General features: G+C 49.4%; 2 protein-coding genes across 9 annotated transcripts in view; one reads left to right on the top strand and one right to left on the bottom strand.

The window, feature by feature from the left end:
* The window catches only part of PGPEP1L (pyroglutamyl-peptidase I like), a 44,482-nt gene extending 42,282 nt beyond the window's left edge, over positions 1–2,200 (top strand). For 2 of the 6 annotated variants that reach the window (XM_041753596.1, XM_041753595.1), the window contains one exon: positions 1,023–1,930. In XM_041753596.1, coding sequence (XP_041609530.1) covers positions 1,023–1,535 — 513 coding nt within the window. In that variant the 3' untranslated portion in view covers positions 1,536–1,930. The other 4 variants (XM_041753592.1, XM_041753591.1, XM_041753594.1 and 1 more) reach the window with 3 other exon arrangements.
* A 3,540-nt stretch (positions 2,201–5,740) lies between these two features.
* The window catches only part of IGF1R (insulin like growth factor 1 receptor), a 304,252-nt gene continuing 288,874 nt past the window's right edge, over positions 5,741–21,118 (bottom strand). For 2 of the 3 annotated variants that reach the window (XM_041753582.1, XM_041753583.1), the window contains exon 21: positions 5,741–13,423. In XM_041753582.1, coding sequence (XP_041609516.1) covers positions 13,042–13,423 — 382 coding nt within the window. In that variant the 3' untranslated portion in view covers positions 5,741–13,041. Of the gene's footprint in view, positions 13,424–16,656; positions 21,117–21,118 lie in introns of those variants that run through there. The other variant, XM_041753584.1, reaches the window with a different exon arrangement.

Raw genomic sequence — 21,118 nt, 5'->3', positions numbered from 1 at the left:
CCCAGCCACTTTTCTAAGGTTCTGGGTCTGTTTGTAAAAGTTTAAGTTAAAATTCAGAGTGGATCTTGGAAGAAGATTTGGGAGAGCGAAAAGGAGGAAAATCCATGGAAACTCTATTCCTTGCCAGGACTCAAAGATAGTTTCCACCCAACGGCTAGGCCCTTGGGTTATTTCCCAGCCCTGCTCAGACAGGGCAGGTCGGCTCTGAGGTGAAGCTAGAGACTAGGACTTGTGGGGCCTGGAAGAGCGGCTGGGAGGATGGCCCATCGGGAGAGGTCCCATCTTCATCACACCTGGCTTTTTTTTTTTTTTTTTTTAAATCCAAACAGAGTCATTATTTTAAAAACTGGTACAAATATCCACGAAGGAGGAAGGCCGGATGATGCGGTTAACACAACACACACCGCCAAACCATTAAGACAACCGTCCTAGGTGTTTTGATGAAACGCTCTGTGGCTATTTTCCCAAAGAGGAAAAATAATAATCAGCTCTCAAAATCCTAACAATATTCTACCACATTGTTACTAACTCCTTTATTAGAGTTTCATACAAGAGATGGAAGATTCCCCCGAAATGCTAAGCTCCTCCGGTGCTAGTCTTAGCTGCCGGGGACCCCCCGGGAAAGCAAGGGGTGAGCACCGCCCTGCAAGAGTATCTGCCGGATAAAAGGAGTCCCAGTAAATGCCACGCGGGTCTCTCTCCAGCTGTTTTCCATTCCGGCACATTCATGAGGGGAGGTCAGCGGGGAAGCCTGCAGCTTGTGTGCCAGATCTGGGCCTTAAAAACAAACAGATTTTGTTTACTCACTCATGAGAGGCACAGAGCGAGGCGGACGCAGGCCGCGGGAGAAGCAGGCTCCCCGGGGAGCCCGCCTGGGGGGGTGGACCCCGGGGCGCCGAGGCCCACACTCGGCCCCTGAGCCCCCAGGCGCCCCCGAGCTGGGCTTGGCCCTGCGGCCACAGCCCGGGAGCAGCGCCGGCCTCGGTTTCCCTAACCCCCGGCTGCCGCGTCTACTGGCGCAGCTCGCGGTGCACGTGGGCCTGGACGCCTCGGCCAAGGCCATCCTCCTGGAGCGGCGCGCCAAGAACCACGGCTACCGGGACGCCGACGTCCGGGGCTTCCGGCCGGCGCGCGGGGAGTGCCTTCCGGGTGGCCCGGAAGTGGTCGCGTCCGGGGTCATCGCGGGGGCGGCGAGCAAGCGTGCGGCCCCGGAGGGCGTGGCCGTGGCCGTTTCTGGAGACGCTGGCAGGTACGTCCCGCGGGCGTCCGGTCGTGGGGCCGGGGACGGCCGCGTCTGTCGCGGAGGCCGCCCGGTGCCGCCTGGCTGGGCACTTGCCGCCCCGGGGCAGCTGCTGCCCACGTGCGCCACGTCCCCGCGCCCGGGTCTCCGCCCCGGGGCCCCCAGGCCGCCCCGCCCCGCCCGGGCCTCCGGTGCGTGGAGGCGTGTTTCGAGGGCCACCAGCGTTTTGCGGATGCTTTGTTTCTCTTTATTGGGCCCGGGTGTGAGTTCACTGTTCTGCTTGAGCCCCACGTAGAGATAAATTCGCCTTGGTCTCTAAACTCTGACCCCCAGTAGGTAGTTTTTCTCCACCCCCCCCCCAAAGAATGAATATGCAGCGAATCACTGTACAGTGACTCAGTAGACATGAATGAGGGGGGTTCGGGGTGTAAAGGTGTATTGGAGTGGTTGCTTGAAAATCGGGTCCCTTCCCAGGCCCCGCCACTTGCTGGTTGTGGGACCATGAGACCAAGAATCAGTCTCTTCCTGGCTCATTCCCAGCAAAGGGGTCATTCAGAGGCAGAGCAGCAAAACCTGTCTCCCTGGGTGGCGGTGTGACTTCCTCGTGCCTTGGGGATGCTGCATTGTCCCCTTATATTTTTCTGGGGTTAGAGGTTGTCCCAGGGAGTAACAACATGGCATTTCGTGTGGTTGCAGATATGTCTGCGAGTACACCTACTACCTGTCTTTGCATCTTGGAAATGGGCGTGCGGCACTCATCCACGTGCCTCCGTTATCCCATTGGCTCCCAGCCAGTGTGCTGGGAAAAGCCCTGCAAGTCATCATCCAGGACATGCTGGAGGAGATGAGAAAGCCTGAGCTCAAAGCCTGGTTTGCAGAAAACTCAACCTCGGTGATTCCAGCCCAGGGGGGCCAATTGGGGGATTGCCTCTTTAGAGAAAATTAAATGTTTCAATCTTGTGTGCAGAGTTCAACTGTGCTTTAAGAGACTTTTAAAAAATGGCTTGTAAAACCTTTTACACAGAGGAAGAAAGCTCTGAATTAGCCCAAAGAAATCACAAAGGGTTATTTTATTGTCAGAAGAAAGAAGAACACTCAAAGGCAGACATTTCACAAGGGATTAACTAGCTTCAGTTATGGTTTTCTTGACAATAAAATGAAATCCTAGTAATTTTTTTTTTTTCTCTTAAAACTGTGCAGGAGCCAGTGTGATCCTGCCCAGATTGCCAAAGCCACAGACCTGTTGGGCAGAGCTGTATGTGATGGGTTGATCTGTGACCAGCTGGCCAGGGGGACATACAGGCGGAGTGGCCACTCAATACCCCCTTTCTGGCCCCCAGGCTCATGCATCCAGGTGTTGTGTGCAGCTTCTGATCACTGAGTCTCTAGTGTTTGGTTTTTCTTTTTTCTCCTTTTAAAAAAATTGTGTTTAATATACATACATGAAATTTACCCTTTTCACCAATTCACTGTGTACATTCACTTGTGCAGTCATCACCACCATCTATCTCTAGAACTTTCGCAACATTGCCAACTGAAACTCTGTCCCCATTAAACCACATCCTCCCTCCCCCTAGCCCTTAGCAACCATCATTCCACCCTCCATCACTGAATTTGACTACTCTAAGGACCTCGTATAAAGGACACTGTTTGTCCTTTTGTGACTGGCTTATTTCGCACAGGATAATGTCTTCGAGGTTCATCCACATGTATCAGAATTTCCTTTTTTTAAGGCTGTGATATTTCATTGTATATATAGACCACATTTTGTTTATCCATTCATCCTTTGGTGGACACTGGGTTGCTTCTACCTTTTGGTTATTGGAAATACTACAACTGTGTACACTGGTGTGCAAAGATATGTAGAGTCCCCAGTTTCAGTTCCTTTATTTATATCCCTAAAGGTGGAATTGCTGGATCATAAGGTAATCCTACATTTAAGTTTCTGAGGGACTGCCATACAGTTTTCCATGGCAGCTGTGCTATTTTATATTCCTATTAGTAGTATTTGCTCTTAAAGCAAAGAATACTAGCTAGGTTTGGCTTCTCTGTCATGTTGGGTGTTATCCCTACTTTTTAGAAAGAGAATCTCCCCTTTTCAGCTGTCATGTTGCCTTTGGGCAAGCACTGCACTGGGTCTTGTGCCAAGCTGCTCAGAGCAAGGTCTTACATGTTTAGTGTTTTCTGGGGGCAAACATCCATTGAGATACATTGATTTTTGGGGGGAAGGGGTTGAGGTGGCTAAGGTCTGGGAAATTTCTTGTTACGGTGTTGTGCTCACAGCTATCACTTTCACATAATTACATCTAAAAAAAAACATCGTTTACTTAGTGTCTAGATTCTTTTTTTTTTTTTAAAGATTTTATTTATTTATTCATAGAGACAGAGAAAAAGGCAGAGACACAGGCAGAGGGAGAAGCAGGCTCCATGCAGAGAGCCCCACGTGGGACTCAATCCAGGGTCTCCAGGATCACGCCATGCCACCAGGGCTGCCCTTTTACTATAAGGAAAAGCATTTGCAACTTAATAATAACAAAGGAACCGGGCAGGCCTTGCTTGTTTTATCATTAGCTCTCTAGCATACTTGAGCCTTTGGTACAGACTTTACAGAACCTTTTTTGCAAATGAAAACTGGCTTATTTGACATAAAACAGATCAGAGTCACATTGCAGCAGACCAAAGCCAGCCAAGTGGGGTGGGATGGTATGGCCAGCATGTGTAGGTCCAGCTGCACGGTTGTTAACGTGGAAGACCCTTCTGCATTTGTAGGCAAACACCTGCTACCCAGAGCCCTGTCCCCCTCTCGCATTGTAGCTTCTGTCTCAGGCCCGGGGCAAGCAGGGGGCTTTGAGACCCTGTCTCAGTGTTATTTCAGATTGCTTGGCACCAAGCCATACACATACACATTTTATAAACTTTCAAATGTCACCTCAATGGGGAGGCCCACCAAGACGTTCCCTCTTGGTGAACGTTATCATCTCTCCCTGTGTGCCCTCCAGTGTTCTTGAGGAAGAATCCCAAAGGCCCCATTCACCTCCTGGTCTAAGCAGCCTGCCATCTGCTATTGGTGCCTACTGGGGCCTGTTTACTTGTGGCTGATACGTGGTGGTTCTGAGTCTGTTTGAAAGCTGACGCAGCTTGAACAGCTTGAACTCGGGGGTTGGTCACTTACTGGGGGATGGGGGGCGTCTCTGGGCACTTCTGCGTGCTTGGTTATCTATTAAAAAAAATCCTTCCTTTGCAGAGTTGTGAACATCCGGTGAAACCATTCCATCAGTGATGAGCGCATCCTGTACAGACACACCCAAGTGCGGGCTTGTAGCTGGACCTGTGAGGGTAGATACACACAGAGCCCCACTGGATCTATGGCCTTAAATTGGCATGGTAGAGGAGGTGTTAGCACTTGTGAAGACTCAGCACCTTTACCCAGAGAAGAGACTGCTGCTGCCTGGGGCTGAGGACAGGTGGCCAGGGTGCCGCAGCTAGCTGAAAGCACAGGTTTACCTGCCGGGGCACATAGGAGTGCCATGATGGACTCCTGGGTCCCCCTTACTGGCCGCTCATAGGCTTGCTCATATGTACCTTGGAAATGAGCCTTGAGCTACTTTGACCATTGAGTGCCAGCCACTCCGTGACAATGGTGAACAAAAACCCCAGGGCAACACCAAGGGCTTGAGAGAATCCTCTGAGAAAGGCCTTTTGTCTTTAGATCCAAATAATTGTGAGACTCACTAGATCTTAAATAACTGTGGCCTTTGATTTGTCTCCCGCCTCCACCTGGCTCTTTAGACTTTTTATATGGGGCCTGGCTTTGTTCCTGGAGTAGAGTTTCCTATGATGAAAGTTCAGTGAAATGATCAGCTTGCCCTCCTGATGTGTCTATACATTTCTGGTGTGATTCCACAACACTTACAGCTTGTTCCTTTGAACATATATTCACATTTTTTACTATGGCCATTTCCCCTGGGGGAAAAAAAAAGATGCCTGGATGGTAGAGGCCCGGGGACAGGCCAAGATCATCAGCTAGAAGGTAACCTTCTGAACACCTCCAGCGAGCCACGTCCTCTGTGCGCTTGCTTACTTGCTTCTCCCCTGCGTCCTGAGTAGGTATGGTGGCTGTGAGGTACCAGCCAGGACAGGAAATGTGAAGTTTAAGTCCTTTGTCCCAGAGTCACCTACAGCAAACCTGCCCTGGCCTGACTTGTCAGTGGAAGATAGAGGAAAAGTCTCCAAATCAGTCAAAAACAGATTTCTATATTTTATGTATTCAAATTTTCTTCTAGCTGATTTAATGGAGTGAGAAACAGAATAGCTTCCTTGTCTTCCCCAGCAATTTGCATGCTGAGAAGGTTCAGCTGTCAGAAATAAAGCAAAGCCTTCACACAGAACACCTCCAAGCGACATGTGTGAACACACATGCCACACGTAGCTCAGCTTCCCTGCCTCAGAAGCGTGGTGATCCTTCCAGAAAGGAAGAGGAACGAAATCAGAGACCAAAAATGCATACAGAATTCTTTTATTTAACTTAAACCATGTAGTACTTTAACTACTAGAAAAAAGCAGAGTAAGAGAAACTAAAGTTGCCTTAGCTTCAGCCATTCAAAATAGACAAAGTTTCTTTTTTTTCCCCATAATGTAAAGAATCCAGAGTATATCGCAGTAACAGGAATAAATTCTTACAACAGAATATACAAAAACATTTTGAAATTTTTTTCATCTACTGATTTTTTTTATATAAACAGAGGAATTTTTTTTTTTAGGAATAATTTATACACAGAAAGTCATTTTATGTAACAAATTGGCCATGTTATTACTTTTTTTTTTTTTTTACTTTTTTAAAAAACGTTTTTTAAACAAGAAAACTCAGAAAATGCATTATTTGCGATGCATCCATTCCATTGCGCCTTCTGGTTTGATTTTTTTGTTTGTTTTTTTTTTTGTTTGTTTTTTGTCCCAGAGGTAGACATACTCTGGCAAACCTCTCACCTCAACCTCACTGGCTTAGAAAGCAGACAGGTGTTTTTGCCAAGCATCTATTCCACCTGTGGATGTGTCTATGCAACGCCAAACATCTGACTGAACAGTTGAAAACAAACAAAAATGTTTCTGGACCTTTCTCCCATGTAGTGCAAAGCATCCAGATGTTTCTAATGATAGAGATTTTTGTGGAGAAGTGTAGACATGGCCAATAATCCATTGGGAGTTAGAGGAAATGGAGTCCAACTGAAACACATTTTCATGTGTGTAGTTTTTATTGAAAAGGACTTGTTTTGGACTAGAAAAATGTGTCTTCAGTGTTCTGCCTTAAATAAAATAAATAGGGTCTCTTCCTTGTTATAACAAAGCGCTAATCACAATATGAGGCATGTAAGCAAACGGCCTGTGTGCACCAGAATTACCATCATTCATGTGATAAGTCTGTATGTATGCTGTGATCACTGTGAAACCGTTAGTTGTGCCATCAAGTCCTTCCCTCTCTGGGCATTGCACGACAATGGGAACCACCAAACCAGATGCTCAGGAGAGCCAAACGCACTGCTGAGCTGCAACACCTTTGCTGTGTCCTTGGCCAATGAGGTTCTCTCTGTTAAAGTAGCTACACTCCAAAGGGAAATGACCAAAGATGATCCCAACCAGAGGGTTCTGGAAGACCAAGATACTGAAGATACAGAACTACTTCTTAAATCATCATTCTTTTGTTATAAACTAGGGCACAAAGCATGGGGGAAAAGAGGGTGAACCACGGCCTGGGTCAGGGAAAAATCTTTTTTTTTTTTTTTTGGCATATTGTAAAGCTAGCTAGTAAACAGGTGTCCTAAAAAAATGGATCACAAACACATATTTGCACACACAGAAAAAAAAGTGTCTTTAAATTATTTTCAGCAATTATAAACTACAAACATTTTATAAAATTATTCTATGTTCTTACAAAAATGCAATGAAACATTTAATTAGTTCTTGTAAACCAGATCTTCGTCAACTGACTACCCGTAATCTACTGGACTTAAGAGCCCTATTGAAAACGCTAATGAGTGACTAATTAGAACAATGTTTACCAGAAAGATGTGGACACACACAAACGTGGACATACAGATGAGTGATTATGTTCTTGCATAAACAAAATAAAACAAAACCCTAACATCATGCCTCAGAACTGACAACTGACGGGTGCAATGCAGTTCGAGTTCTTTGAACGATTTCACTGAACTCTGCAACAACAGTTTCCAAAGGAGGATGTCAGTTTCTTTGTTGAAACCAAATGCCCATGGATGACTGTTGAGACTTGATGTGGTCTGATACCTTCAGAAACCATCAAGTTCAAAACATGGCCCACACTTCTTCCCAACCCCATACCCTTCTTGCCATTCTTGGCTTCATGTCATGTCATGACCCTGTTAACAGTGGTTTCCTACTGCCTCATCATCCCACTGTCAAAGAGTGTTCAGTCTGCTTTTTCTTGAAGTGAACGAGTCATGTAAGCTGGAGACCCAAAAGGAAACCCTGTGGCCTAAGGTCTGTATCTTCAGCATCTCTGGCAACAGAGGTTCAATCTAAACAACATCCTCTCTTGAAATTCTCATTTGTACCACCGACTAGTCAGAGGGGAATAATAAAGGTTGACTTTCATAACCGGTGCTTAGAGAGTGGATCTGGTCCGTATCTCCCAATGCTGCTTAGCCCAGGAAATTTAAAAAACAAAAAACAAAACAAAACAAAACAAAAAAACAGCCAACAAACACAAAAGTAACAGTAACAAAAGAACAAACCCCAGACCTTAAATACATTAGTGGGACTGCTGGAATGGGCCAAGGCATACTGTGGAGCTTTACTGTCAACAGGAGGGGGGACCTATGTTTTGGAAAGGAGTTGCCTTTGACACCAGCCCCTCCTCCCCCAAGGAAGACCCAGCAGTAACAGCTGAGGACCTGGGACCAAGCATCCTAGACTTCTCACCGATCTGAGCTAGTGTGATCTTTCCAGCAACAAGATGCAACAGCAGCCCGCATCATATGTGCAGCCACCTGCCAATGGAGGTGAGCTGCTGAGAAAAGGGCTTTGGTGGAACAAACCGGCCTAGAGTTTGGCATATTTGGCTTGTAAATCTGTTATCCCAACCACAGCACGCCGCAACTGCCAAGCATTTTTGCCGTTGGGTAGTTCCACAATAGCCACTTTTTTTTTTTTTTTTTTCCAATTTTACCAAGCCACTTTTCCTACCATTGAAATGTTTTCCCAAGTCACAAGAAACATGCTGGAAGGAGAGGCCAGTGTTGGCCAAGAACACGGTCTTCTATCTTCCAGTGAGGAAGCACATCCCAATTGTGTGTCAAATGTCATGACATCCCATAAAGAGAGAGCTGGGGTAGTCTGGGTGTCACACAGCTGAAGTTTGACAGTGTCTCCAGAATACACCAGCTCCTGCTGCCTCAGGGAAGGGCCGTGTGTGCTAATGTTTTAACGCTCACATCAATTCAATGATGTGCCTCAGTGGTTCACGTCACTTCAAGCAGTGTGAGCCGCTGTCAGAAGAAGGTTGCATGGAAAAATGCCACAACTCAGCTTGATTAGATTATTTGGAGCGTACAAAAGAGAAAAATCAAGAAGAGGTTGGAAAATCAGCATAAAATTAGGCTAGAACTGTGGATAGATGATGCCTTGGGATAGTCAAGGTGGGTGGTTTGGTCCAGTAAAATGACTGCACCATCACACAAGCAAAATTTTTTTTTTTATTTAAGTGTTTCTGAAGCATTGGTTATGATGGGCACTACACTATTAATGTTTTCTTTCTACTTAAAGAAAAACCACCTACAGAAGACAAAAACAAGAGGACACCAACAACTCGGACAGTTTAAACAAAACCCTTATAACCAGCTGAATGATCTGTAGAAATCCAGTTGTGGAAACCGGTAGATATGTGCAAAAGAGGAGCGGCCACTATTCCAAGGGGTCATCTACAGTGTGGAAGAAGAAAACCCTGATCCAACAGTATTTCTCAGTGACCTTAAGATGCCAGGGGCCTTGGGAAGAGAGCATAGTGTTCTCGCAGGAGGAAGAGTGCTCCTGAGCTTCACTGCAGTACTGGAACTGAAAGGAGCCATCCACACTTTGGGAAAACCCCCACCACGTTTCCCAGATAGAGTCACCAGTGCCTGTGAGAGCAGCTGCTGGAATTGGGGCATGTGCCATCCATCCCTGTGAGCAGCAGGAGGACGGGATGAAGGCACAGCTCCGGCGGGTCGCACACCACCCCAGCAGGAGGCTGGGCGCCGACCACCGGCCCCCCTATCCAGCCTGGAGGTTTGGTCTCTGTTTTCCCCTGGGGGAGGAGGAGGTGAGGGTGAAGTGGATGAACAATCTGGAGAGAGGGGGACTTGTCTCCTCTGTACATCCTGAATGGGACTGGCTAGCAGATCAGGAACCTCTGCATTCTCCAGCAGGAGGCCTGGCGGACTAAGCTCTCAAGAGTACTGATGTGGCTGCACCACAAGATGGACCCAGAGCAATGACATCCTGTCCCCACCTCGAGCAGGCCTGGGCCACTGTGGCACCTTGCCAGGTATGATCCTAACCCAGAAACTGCCTGCCTGCCCCCCTCAGTACTTCCAGTCCTCAAAACCAAGGAAGCGAGTGCTCTTCCAATGACAGAATCTGTTTGTCATTCAATCTGCACAGAGGCTGGTTTAAAGACAGCCGGCCTGGGACTGCCAAGCAGCAGCACCCTCCCCCCCCTGCATGCTCTGGCCCTCTGCTGCTCACCTCCCAGCAGACAGCAGAGTGCAGCACCCCCACCCCCCCCACCCCAGGCCGAGAGGAAGGAAATCCTAACACCTCACAACCTCTTAGGAAACCAAGTTAGGAGAAGAACAAAAGCAACACAAAACGAGATATCCCAGAAAAAGGCAAGCTGTCTGACATAAGTGGAGAGGTGTATTAGTGTTGCTTCGACCCAGGAATACAGCCTGGCCTCTCCCTGCCTCGCCTGGTGTGTGTGGCCTGTGGTGTGGATGAGGTTACCAGTATCAACGGCATATTGTCAGGTGCTGAGAAATGTGAGATGTATTCTTTTGTATATATACACATATAAAAAATAAGAGTGAGGTAGATAAATGTTTGAAAAACAAAACAAAAACCCAAAAACAAAACCCAAAAAACCCAAAAACTGTCCTGTCTTACACACATACACACAAAACCCTTTTCTCAGTATTTAAATTCATAATGGGGCTTCTTTACAGTGATTGAAACTGATATCACAAAATAAATTAAAAGAAAACTCCTACATATAATACCTTCTTAATTAACTTTTTTCTTTTTTCTCATTTTTTTAAGGGAAAAAACTATGGAACAGAGGCTAGAGAATATTGTAGGACTGAAGCTCCAGACAAGCAGAAACGCACTATGCACTTGCTTTCTCATGTTTAATCTCCAGTCATAACTAGCAATCCTCATATTTTAGCTTTGTTCTTACTCATAATTTAAACATTTCCATCCCAGAAGCAACTCGTGCGCTGTCATCACTCTGGTGAGAAGTGCTAAAAACTAAACAAAACAAGACCCCAAGGCCCCTGAAGACTTGGATTCCTGGCCAAGGAAAAGCAGGCCAGGCTGGGGCCCTGGTCCCCTGGGAGCGAGCAGAGGGGCTCCCCAGCCACTGTGGCTCTGCGCTCACCCCGACCTGGCCCTCTGGCCACGGACATGGGGGGCGTCTGCCCCTGCACACCCTGCGCCCCCTGCAGTGCCAAGGAGGTGCCTGGGGATTTTCTGGTTCTAAAGACAGGTAGGTTGGTCTGGAGGGTGGTGGCGGAAGCCCTGCTCCACTGCACCCTTGGACTCAGCAGCTCTTTATCGTGGGATGGGAAGGATTAAATATCCATTTAAAAAAATGAAAAAAAAAAAACCCCAAACCCCAAAAACTAGTAATCCAGATGCCTAGTGTCTGCAGCTAAAACTGCTGTTGTACCCAAGAATTAAAAAAATAGATATATGTGTGTCACAACCGAAACAAAGGTGAGGGCAAGAGAAGGTGAGACTTTCCAACAACGGTGACTTGAAACACTGAACAAGGATGTGCGAAATATTTAACCTTTTTTTTTTCTGACCTGAGTTTGTATCATGTCTTGCACTGTAACAGACTCCAGCGCTGTGTGGGAGCAGGCTGAGGAGTGGGGGGCCTTCCCACTGGGGGGGCGCCCACCACCCTCAGCCTGCTTCCTGCGCCAGCCTCGTGCCCACAGAGCCTACGGGTTAGAACGGAGCTAACGGGTAGAGGGAGCGGGGAGGGGAGGGAGTGTTTATAAAAAGGCATCAAACAGTTCATGGCAAATTATGTTATAGAAGTATTGGTTACTGGGAAGAGAGGAAGAAAGTCACGCACGCTAGTACAAAGCATAAGAAGTTTCTTGGAGTGAGCAGAAAGGGAAGAAGGGTAGACCTGAAGGTTTTCATAGATTAAATCCACAAAGATAAAGGACAAAAAAAATAGCAGCTTTTTTTTTTCTGTACAGACGTATAGATGAATATCTGAACCGTAAAAAAGTTATAAAAGTGACATTAAAGACGATGTGTATGCAAATGTTTCATGGTCTAACATAGAACTGTAAGACCCATGAAGAAGTCCTAGTAACAGAGAGAATGTCAACAAAGCTTAGAATGCTTGAATCTGTTTACTGCTTTTCTTCTTACTGTTGTGGTGGTGTTTGAATTTCTTTCCTTGCAAACCTGCACCAACAGTTGGGCTGAGTCCCTGGAAACTCCTTCCCGTCTGCATCCTGGGGGGCCGGGAGTGGGGGCCGCGGTTGAGGGGTGGGGGACAGGAGACTGGCACGTGCGTGACCTCCCCTTCAAGCCTGTCTGCCAGACTCTCCACAGGGCCTGTTTCCTCCAGAATTGCTGGGGGCTGGCGGGCGGGTGTGGGGTAGGAGGCTTCCGCCTCTCCTAGGCTTCATGGAGAGACGCTCCCCATCTGCCCACTTCTCCCCAATATTAACCTAGTCAGGAGCAACTAGACCTGCATGAATGTAAGACTGGAGAGGAACACCAGGGGTGATCGGATGGACTGCAGCCTCAGCAGGCAGACTAGATGCCATGCTGGCCCCATGCCTCTGGGAACAAGGGAATTGGTGCGGGGCTGGGAGGGAGGAAGTCAAGGGTTTTGGCAGAATTTGGCAGCATTAAAATGGTAACAACCTTGAGTGAACGATGACCCTTTTTCAATTTTGTATGTTCCTAAAAAGGTGAGAGATACAGTTAAAAAAAATCCGTCTCAATGTGTTCATGTGTATGTTTGTTTATAAAGACCTACGGTGACAGGCAGGTGTGTCCAGGGTGACGTGGGGCCGCGGGGAGGGACAGCCAGTTAGTTCCTTACTCTGATCAAAAGGGTGTCCCAGATGGACTTGCGGCAAAGGTTTTTCCATTTTGAAGCACAAAGAAAGAGAAAGGGGAGAGAGAAAGAGAGAGAGAGAAATGTGAGAGGGAGGGAGGGAGGCAGGTCTGAGAAGAGACGGGGAGTGAGGAGACTCGATTCTCGAGTGTTCTGTTGCTATTAAGTGTTGTCATTAAGGTTCTTGAAGGCCCATGTCAGTTAAGGGTTTGGGTAGGGAAATAAAAAGCTGCTTGCATATTGAAAAAAGGAACATCCCAAACGTGTTTACTGCAGAGAAGCCGTCTCCCGCGGGCAGCATTGGCAGTTCTGAAGATCCACTGAGGTACAGGAGGCTGTGGCTAGATTGTTAGAACTCCCCCCCACCCGCCGCCCCGCGTGCACACACGTTACTGTCTGCACGGGATTCGGGCTCCAGGGATCAGCAGGTTGAAGACTGGGGCAGAGGCAAGGCCCGCTCGTTCTTGCGGCCCCCGTTCATGTGCGCGTAAGGCTGTCTCTCATCGAAGCTGGCTCGCAGAACCAGCACGCCAGGGCCTGGGCCGTTCTCGGCCTTGTGTCCTGAGAGTCTGTCAGGCAGAGGCAGGGACGACGAGGAGGCCGAAGGGTCCAGGGGGACACTCTCCATGTTCTCCGGCTCCAGGTCCAGCTCCTCCGGCTCGGGCGGCTTGTTCTCCTCGCTGTAGTAGAAGGAGACCTCCCGGAAGCCGGGCTCCATCTCGTCCTTGATGCTGCTGATGATCTCCAGGAAGGAAGGCCTCATCTTGGGGTTGTACTGCCAGCACATGCGCATCAGCTCAAACCTATGGTGCACACAGACAGGAGATGGGCCGGGCTGCAAACGGGATGTTCGCTGTGGTCCCCCCGCAACTCGGGCACCCCGATGGCACGGCAGCTCGGAGCCTCTGCCTCTCCCTCCTGGTGGCCCGAGCGAGCAGCCTTCCACTTCTCCCATCTGCTCTCACTTCCCCCTGGGACTCGGGCCCTCTGTGAGACAAAACCTAAACTCTCGTTTCCAAGAAAGCACAGATCCAGGGCCACACGCAATCTGTATGGTGAGAGCTCTAAGACATAGGGGGCGGGTGTGGCCAGGTTTCGGCTCCAGTCGTGGTCTCCGGGTCCTGTGATCAAGCCCCGCATCTGGTTCTGCACCCAACAGGGGAGTCTGCCCGACACTCTTTCTTCCTCTGGCCCTCCTGCCACTCTCTCTAAAACAAATAAATCTTAAAAAAGAAAAACAAAAACCCTACATAGCCCCAGGCTGCACTGAATTGAGTGACAGTCCCAGGGGAGACCTGCAGCCAGGGCCCCACCAGGCAGGGAGGGCCAGCCTGTGCAGGAGATCCCCCACCCCCCCAAGCAAGGGGCAGGCGGAGACACAGCGTGATGCCCAGGCTGGGTCTCATCCGCTGGGCATGATGGCACCAGGGCTGCCAACCTCTGAGAAGCCCTCAGAGTCAAGTGGACCACCACCAAGTCCTGGCAGTGGGATGGAGCCCCCCACTGGAGAGCTGGAGGCCTCAGGCCCTGAGCCAGGGGTGGAAGGGGTGCTTCTTACTGAACCACAGGACAGAGAGACCCAGCTTAGGAGACCTGGGGAGCAAAAAGGAGGGTGATGGCACAAATATCCAGGCTGGCCACAGAGCTGGACGAGGCCATGGTTCTGAGGAGGAACTGGCCAGTGGCCCTTCTCCTGTGATCCTGAAACAGAAGAACCTGCCCTTCTACTGCCGTTCTCGCCAGAAAATTCTATTCTCCATTTTGTTTGAGAGATTCTAGCTAGAGAGATGTTTTTTTAATAAAAATGGCTAAATGGAACTCTCCATTTTTAAGAAGCACAGAACACCCCAAATTGGCTTCTCGCTTCCTGTTAGACTGACCGCTAGCTTATGTCTGGCCCAGGGGAGAAGCCAGGGGGAGAAGGCCTGTGGGACACAGAAACCAGCCTGCAGGGAAAGCTTCTAACTACCTTGAAAGACCTGGGGGGAAGGGGTCAGGTGGTGGAGGGCAGAGTAGGTGACCTTGAAGGAGGGTGGGAACAGGAGCAAGGCTTTCTGCTTGTGCTGCTGCCTGTTCCTATAAATCACGTTTTATTGGGACAGCCATGCCCACTTGTTTACATACGTCCAGGCTGCTTTCAAGAGACAAGTTCTAGTTGAGTGGTTGGAACACAGACCGTTTGGCCTACAAGCCCAAAGTATTCGCTGCATGGCCCTTTACCAAAAACATTGGCCACTGTGCTCTAGCAGAAAAAGATCTGGACAAAATATGAAGGCTGACTAGATTTTCCCCCTCCCGACAAAACCACCTGCACCTTGGCCATGCCACCAGTCCCATGGCAGGGCTGTGCTTCGGTCGATGCATCCACTGGGTGGCTGGCAGGCAGGGTTTTACGCCGTGAACTACTTTTAATCTTCACAAGTTGAGAAGTAGGCACCTTATAATATATCCCCACTTTGTAGATGAAGCAGTGGAAGCACCAAAACATTAAAAAAGTTATCCGAGGTCCCCAAAGCAGTGAGGGCGGAGTGGGATGGAGTTCTCAGGGAAAGAGTAGGGTTGTGCTTTGAACACCACCTGCCTAAGGAAAAGAGGCATTTTCTCCACCTCAATAAAGGCAAAGGCAGTCCTCCTAGGAAAAGGGTTCCTCTCCTTCTGTCACAAGTGCTGTGGGGGATTTGCACTGATAAGCAGGCAGCTCCTGCCTGGGGGCAGATGGCCAACAAGCCTTCCCTGACCCCCCATCACTGCCTAGGACCCCCCGCCCCCTCCGCCCCACCAAAAAATAAATTGGGCCATAAATACAGGAAACTCCTCTCTATGGCTCAGCTGTGATTTCCTCTCCCGCTGACTGACTCATCCCTGAGTAGCAGTGCAGCCAGGGCCAAGAACATGTGAGGTGCCCTGGCTCAGGGTGGCTGTGGTAAGGGGTAGGGTGGGGGGAGGGGGTGCTAGAGGTGCCACCAGCCAGGGAGCGACTGGCGTGACATCAACACATGGGCCATGTGATGCTTTTCTCAAACCACTCGAGTCACAGCCCTTCCAGGGCTGCCCATAAAAGGAAGCCTTTTTTACTCTGTAGGATTTGAGAACCTTGTTTACACTATCTCCACAAGAAAACTTTCCAGTAGACTCTAGAAGGATTTATGGGCTGATTAAACTCCCCTTTAAAAAAAAGCACGTTTTACAACTAGGTCGCTCTGTTGAGGCAGTGCAGGTCTTTCCCGGATGCCCCCTTGTGGGGGCGGAGGGGGGTTGCGCAGGCCCCTCACTTGGAGCTACTTGCTGCCCTACCCTGTGGGGAAGCTGGTAAAGCCAATTCACGGAGATGGTGGGGGGGGGGAGAAGAATCCCAGGGGGCAGTGTGAGGCCCACCCCCTCCCAACCTGCACACAGAGGGGCCTCTGGATTGCCACCCTACTCGGCCCTGTTGTCATGCGCACAGGCTGGGAGCAGAAGCCAAGGTGTGAGAGGCCGCCCAACCTTGGTCCATGTGACCACTGTCCCAACAAAGACCAGATTCCAGAAAGACCCCAAGGGGCTTGGTATGCCCCTCCTCTGCCTGACTGTCTCATGAGCCACTTCTCTGCTGGGGTTGGCAGTGCGACAGCAGGCCTGCCTGACCCCTCACCCCAGGCCACTCTGCCTTTGGACCCATATCAAATGCAGGGCCCAGGTACCATGGGACAGCCCATGGTCGCAAGGTTAACCGGGCAGGAACAGCCATTCTTGACTGGATTCTATTCAAGTACCCGATTCCCAGAAAACCAGCACAGGATTACTAGGGATGAGGGATGAGGGAGCTTTAGTCAGCAACAGGAAAAAGCATGTCTGAAAACCGCAAAGCAGGGGTGCCTGGGTGGCTCAGCCTTTGGCTCAGGTCATGATCTCTGGGTCATGGGATGCTCAGCAGGGAGTCTGCTTATCCCTCTTTCTCTGCCCTTCTCCCCTGCTGTACTCTCTCTCCCTCAAATAAAATCTTAAAAAGGAAAAAAAAAAAAAAAAAAGAAAACTGCAACCCCCCCAGCCCCCACCCCCGCCCTCCCAGAGACTACTGAATCTGTTTCAGACTCCTCTATGGGTGACTCTCAAGGCAAGAAGTTCAAATTCCTTCTTGAGCACCGGATACTGAGGCCCACCCTGGCCAGGGTCTGGACATGTGACATTGCAGAAGTTTTCCCCAAAATGATCTGGCCTCTTGGCTTATGAACCCATACAGGTCTTTGCTCTAGCTTTATCCTGCAGCATTAGAATCCAGTCCTTCTGCCGCCGGACTTGTGACAGCTGGGGCTGTGCCTTATAGTCCTGTCTCTGGGATGTCCGCAGTCAGCACCTAGCCACAGGGACTCAAGGACATTCATGGTCCAAATACAGAGTCATAAGATGAGCTCTGTTGTCAATTTGAAATGTGGAACCACCAGCGAACCACAAGCCAAATCTGATCTTAATGCCACTTGTTAAATTAATTCAGATTGAGTTTGGTGTTTAGACCCTTAAGCCTGAATTCTCTGTGGCTCTGGACCATGGAGCCTTTCCTCTAAAGCCTAAGTGCACTGTGCTGTTGAGGGCATGGGGACTACTGGGCACTCCGGGGTGGCCACTTCCCCTGCTTGTGGGCATCGCCAAGATAAGGATACTGAGCTGAGGACCTCCAGCGGCCACTGCACGCCGTGCCCCCACATTACCCTCCCAGTGCGGTGGTGCTCCTTCAGACCCCTGGAGCCACACCACCCAAGTGGTTTCTCTCCCACCTGGAGGCCCAGCAGGGCTTTTGGGCAACTCCCAAGAGCTCGGTGACTCTCTTCTCCTCTGGGAGAAACAGGAATCCATTCTTTCATCACCTATAACAAAAGAACTCCTCTCCCAGAGCACTTCTTTACCTAAACTCATCAATAAACTCAGGACACAACAGACACTCCCTATACAACCAACTAGGTTCCTTTCATTTTGTTATTTTCTCAGAAGGGAGAACAATTTGCCACGGGGGTTCTGGATGACAAAGCAGAAATGCCTCGTGAATTAAACATTTAATATCTGACGGTAACCTCTCCGTGTGAATTTCCTTGTCACTCAATGCTGGGAACAGGAAGTATACTGCCTTTCCCATGGCAGGGGGGCTGCTTCCCAGGCATATTAAATTAATATCAAAACTCCAGTCACCAGAAGGTAGATCAACTTTAGGAGTCCTGCAAGTTTTTCAGAGGCCAACATTTTTCCAAGTCAAAGATAAAGCTCAAAAACAATACTTCTCCTCTCATCACCCCTAAGCCACATGAATGAAACACACACCGGCTTTCTCAGACTATTTCTAAGCTACTACAACACCACGGATTCCAGCCACAACCTCTATTCTGGCACTCCAGACACTTGGATGCAAATTCAATGGGCATCACTCCTCATGCTCCATTAGTTAGATTTTTGCTCAGAAGGAAGATTTTTCTTATGATGGGCTGACAAGAAGACAGTGACCATACTGTTCAGACAGAACAGTCACCTGTGAGGGAATCTGGGAGTCAGTGGGGTATGGTAACCAGCCCCCACAGTGATCCCCACCTCCTGGTAGGCCCCCTGCAATCTCCTCTCACATCAGGAGGGCTGCTCCTGATCAGGCCATAAAGGACATTGGGGCTTCTGCTCTGCTTTGCTCTGGAATCATTTACTCTTGGGCAGGGTAGGCAAGCTACAGGCCCATGGCCCAAATCTAGCCTACTGTCTGATTTTGTAAAGCCTACGAGCTAAGAATGGTTTTTACATTTAGAAATGGTTGAAAAAAAATTAAAAATAACAGTAATATTTTGTGACATGAAAATTATGGGAAATTCCAATTTCCAGATCCCCAAATCAAATTGGGCCATAGCCATGCTCATTCACATGGTATCTGTGATTGCTTTTGCACTAGAACAGGGGTGAGTAGCTGTCACTGCAACTGTATAGGCCCCTGGAGCTGAAAATATTTCCTCCCTGCCCTTCTAGAGGAAAAGTTTGCTGAGCCCTGCTCTAGAAGTCAGTTGCATGGCACTTGGCCACATGAGTGGGCCACCTTGAAAGGGGGTCTCAGCCCCAGTCAAGCCTTCTGATTGTAGCCCTGGCTGAGAGACTGAGCCGGAGCCATCCAGCAAAGCTGTTCTTGGGTTCCCAGTCTTCGGAAACTTTGTGGGATGGTAAATGCTTCTTGTTGTTTTTAACTATTAGGTTTGGGATAATGTTGAACTGCAGTAAAAAACTGGTACAGGCCAGGAGAGGGAGCGTTTCCATGCTAGGCAAGAAAATGCACTGCTTTTTTGTTTGTTTGTTTTACTAAATGACCTTCTGAGGCTCTTCCATCTTTGGGTCCTGAAGTCTAAAGAAGCTAACTGGGTCTCTTCCATCTCTGGGTCCTGAAGTCTAAAGAAGCTAACTGGGTCTCTTCCATCTCTGGGTCCTGAAGTCTAAAGAAGCTAATTGGGAAGGTTCTGGAGGGATCTGGGAAAACTCACTGTCTCCCCACCTGTCTCAGCTACCCTCCCGCATCCCATATGCACTGCCCTGCCCCCCCCCCCCCGGGAAAAGTGGAGCTTCCTGTCACTCATGGGCCTACTCTATGCCCCATGTCTAGGACCATGCAAATTTCCTACTCTCGGCCCTACTCAGATGACCAATGGATTCCCCTGCCCCCAAAATGGATGCAGAGGTGAAAGGACGCTGCCTTCCCTACAGTGATCTTGGGTCTTCTTTCTTAATTCCATGCAAGCTGTCCAGGGGACAGAACAGGTTTCAGCTGAGCAAACATTCAGAAGCAGCAGTTACAGAGTACAGGGCTCAGCTAATGCACTCCAGAAGTGCAGGGTGCTGTACCAAGTCTCCTCCAGCCTGCGGGCCCCGCAGAGCCACGGGAACAAAGCCTCCCATATCTACATGGAGCTTGGGAATTCCGCTTCGGGTCATGACAAGGTGTTTTGGGAAAAACACACAACCTTGGTTTGTTGACGGACTTTGGTTTCTGCTTCCCAAGCTGTGGTCGTCAGACCCTAAGATGCTCCCCAAGATCCTTGTTTCTGAGGTAAATGCCCTGTGCAGCCCCTCAACCAGATGTGGGTTGGACTAAGGAAGATGATGGGATTTCATTCTGTTAGTTTTCTCATCAGTTGCCTCTGAGTTACCCAAAAGGGAGATCATCTTGGGTAGATATGGCTTAGTCAGCAAAAACCAATGGTAAATACCCCAAAGAGACAGGTTCTTTTGCTGGCTCTGAAGAAGTAAGCTGCTCCAGGGAGAGAAGACCCATTCTTTGGGAGGACCCCCATCCTGCAGCCACGGGGCTGAATCCTGCTGACCACCTGGAGGGCAGGTAATAGGGAGGCCCAGAGCCTCAGATGAGGGAGGCCCCAGCCTACGTCAGATGTCAATCTGATGAGACTGAACAAGGGGCCAGCATACCTGTGTCTGGATTCCTGACCTGAGGAAACTGCTGAGAGATTCTGACAAGAAAAGCTTTCATGAGGGTTGAGGCCTCAGTTTCCCTGCTAGCCACCTAACATGCATCTGACTCATTTGCAAACCAGCCCAACACCCTGAGGCCTAGCCTGAGGCAGTGTGCACTGGAGGCCTGGGGCATACAGGTAGGTGGCAAATCCAGGGCTCCTCCACACAGACACAGACACACCTTGACAACTCCTCGGGGATCTTCCTCACATGAAGCCAAAGACATCCTGAGAAGCACTTGTGGAAAATCCCTGAATTGGTCCCGAGGTACTACTAGTGGTAGCCTCCCTTCCACCCTCTGGGACCCAGTGGCCCAACCACAGAAAGAACACCTTCATACCCTCCTCTGACAGACAGTGAGGCCCTCCGACCTCTGCTGACAGGGGGCGGGGGGGGGGCGGGGCATTGGGAACACTCTGCCAGGATTGGACAAATCTCAGGAACAAGAAGCTTGTTTTTGTTAGGAAGTGGAGTGAAGTGATGGATCTGCCAGTGCCCCACGCTGTGCGTGCCCCACGCTGTGTCTGCAGGGAGGTGAGCTGAACTGAGGGCCAAGTAGCCCATGGGTCCCTGGAGGAAGCCCCAGAGTGCATGTGGCTCCCATGCTTTATGACTTTTGCAAACACTCAACAAAGAAGAGACCTGAGAGGACCATGGTGGCGGTAGCGGCAGTGACGTGGGGCAAGAGGTCTGAGGTGTGCCCTACATGGCGTGCCAGGAGTGCCACCATCACACTGTGTACACAGACTGGAGCATTCTTTCAGGCCTGTGGTGGCAACAGGCTCTGGAATTTGGGCTTCAGAGCACTCAGTCCTACTGTTGCCGCCTCCCCCCACCTTTTAAAACTTTGCATGGACAAGATGGGTAAGGATTGCTTTGGTTAAATACTTCACAGAGATGTGTGGCCTGAGAAACCGCAGTGCTGACTGTTAAAGTAAAAGGGAAGTGAGGGGAAACTGAGGTAGCTCCCCAAAGGCACAGGTTTCTTCCATCAGGATGACCCTCTTCTAAACGGCCCACCAGGCATCACGGCACCT

This window comes from Vulpes lagopus, chromosome 4 (genome assembly GCF_018345385.1).
Source record: "Vulpes lagopus strain Blue_001 chromosome 4, ASM1834538v1, whole genome shotgun sequence".
NCBI lineage: Eukaryota > Metazoa > Chordata > Mammalia > Carnivora > Canidae > Vulpes > Vulpes lagopus.
The sequence above is the reverse complement of the archived record's forward strand: the minus strand, read 5'-3'. Positions and strand labels throughout refer to the sequence as shown.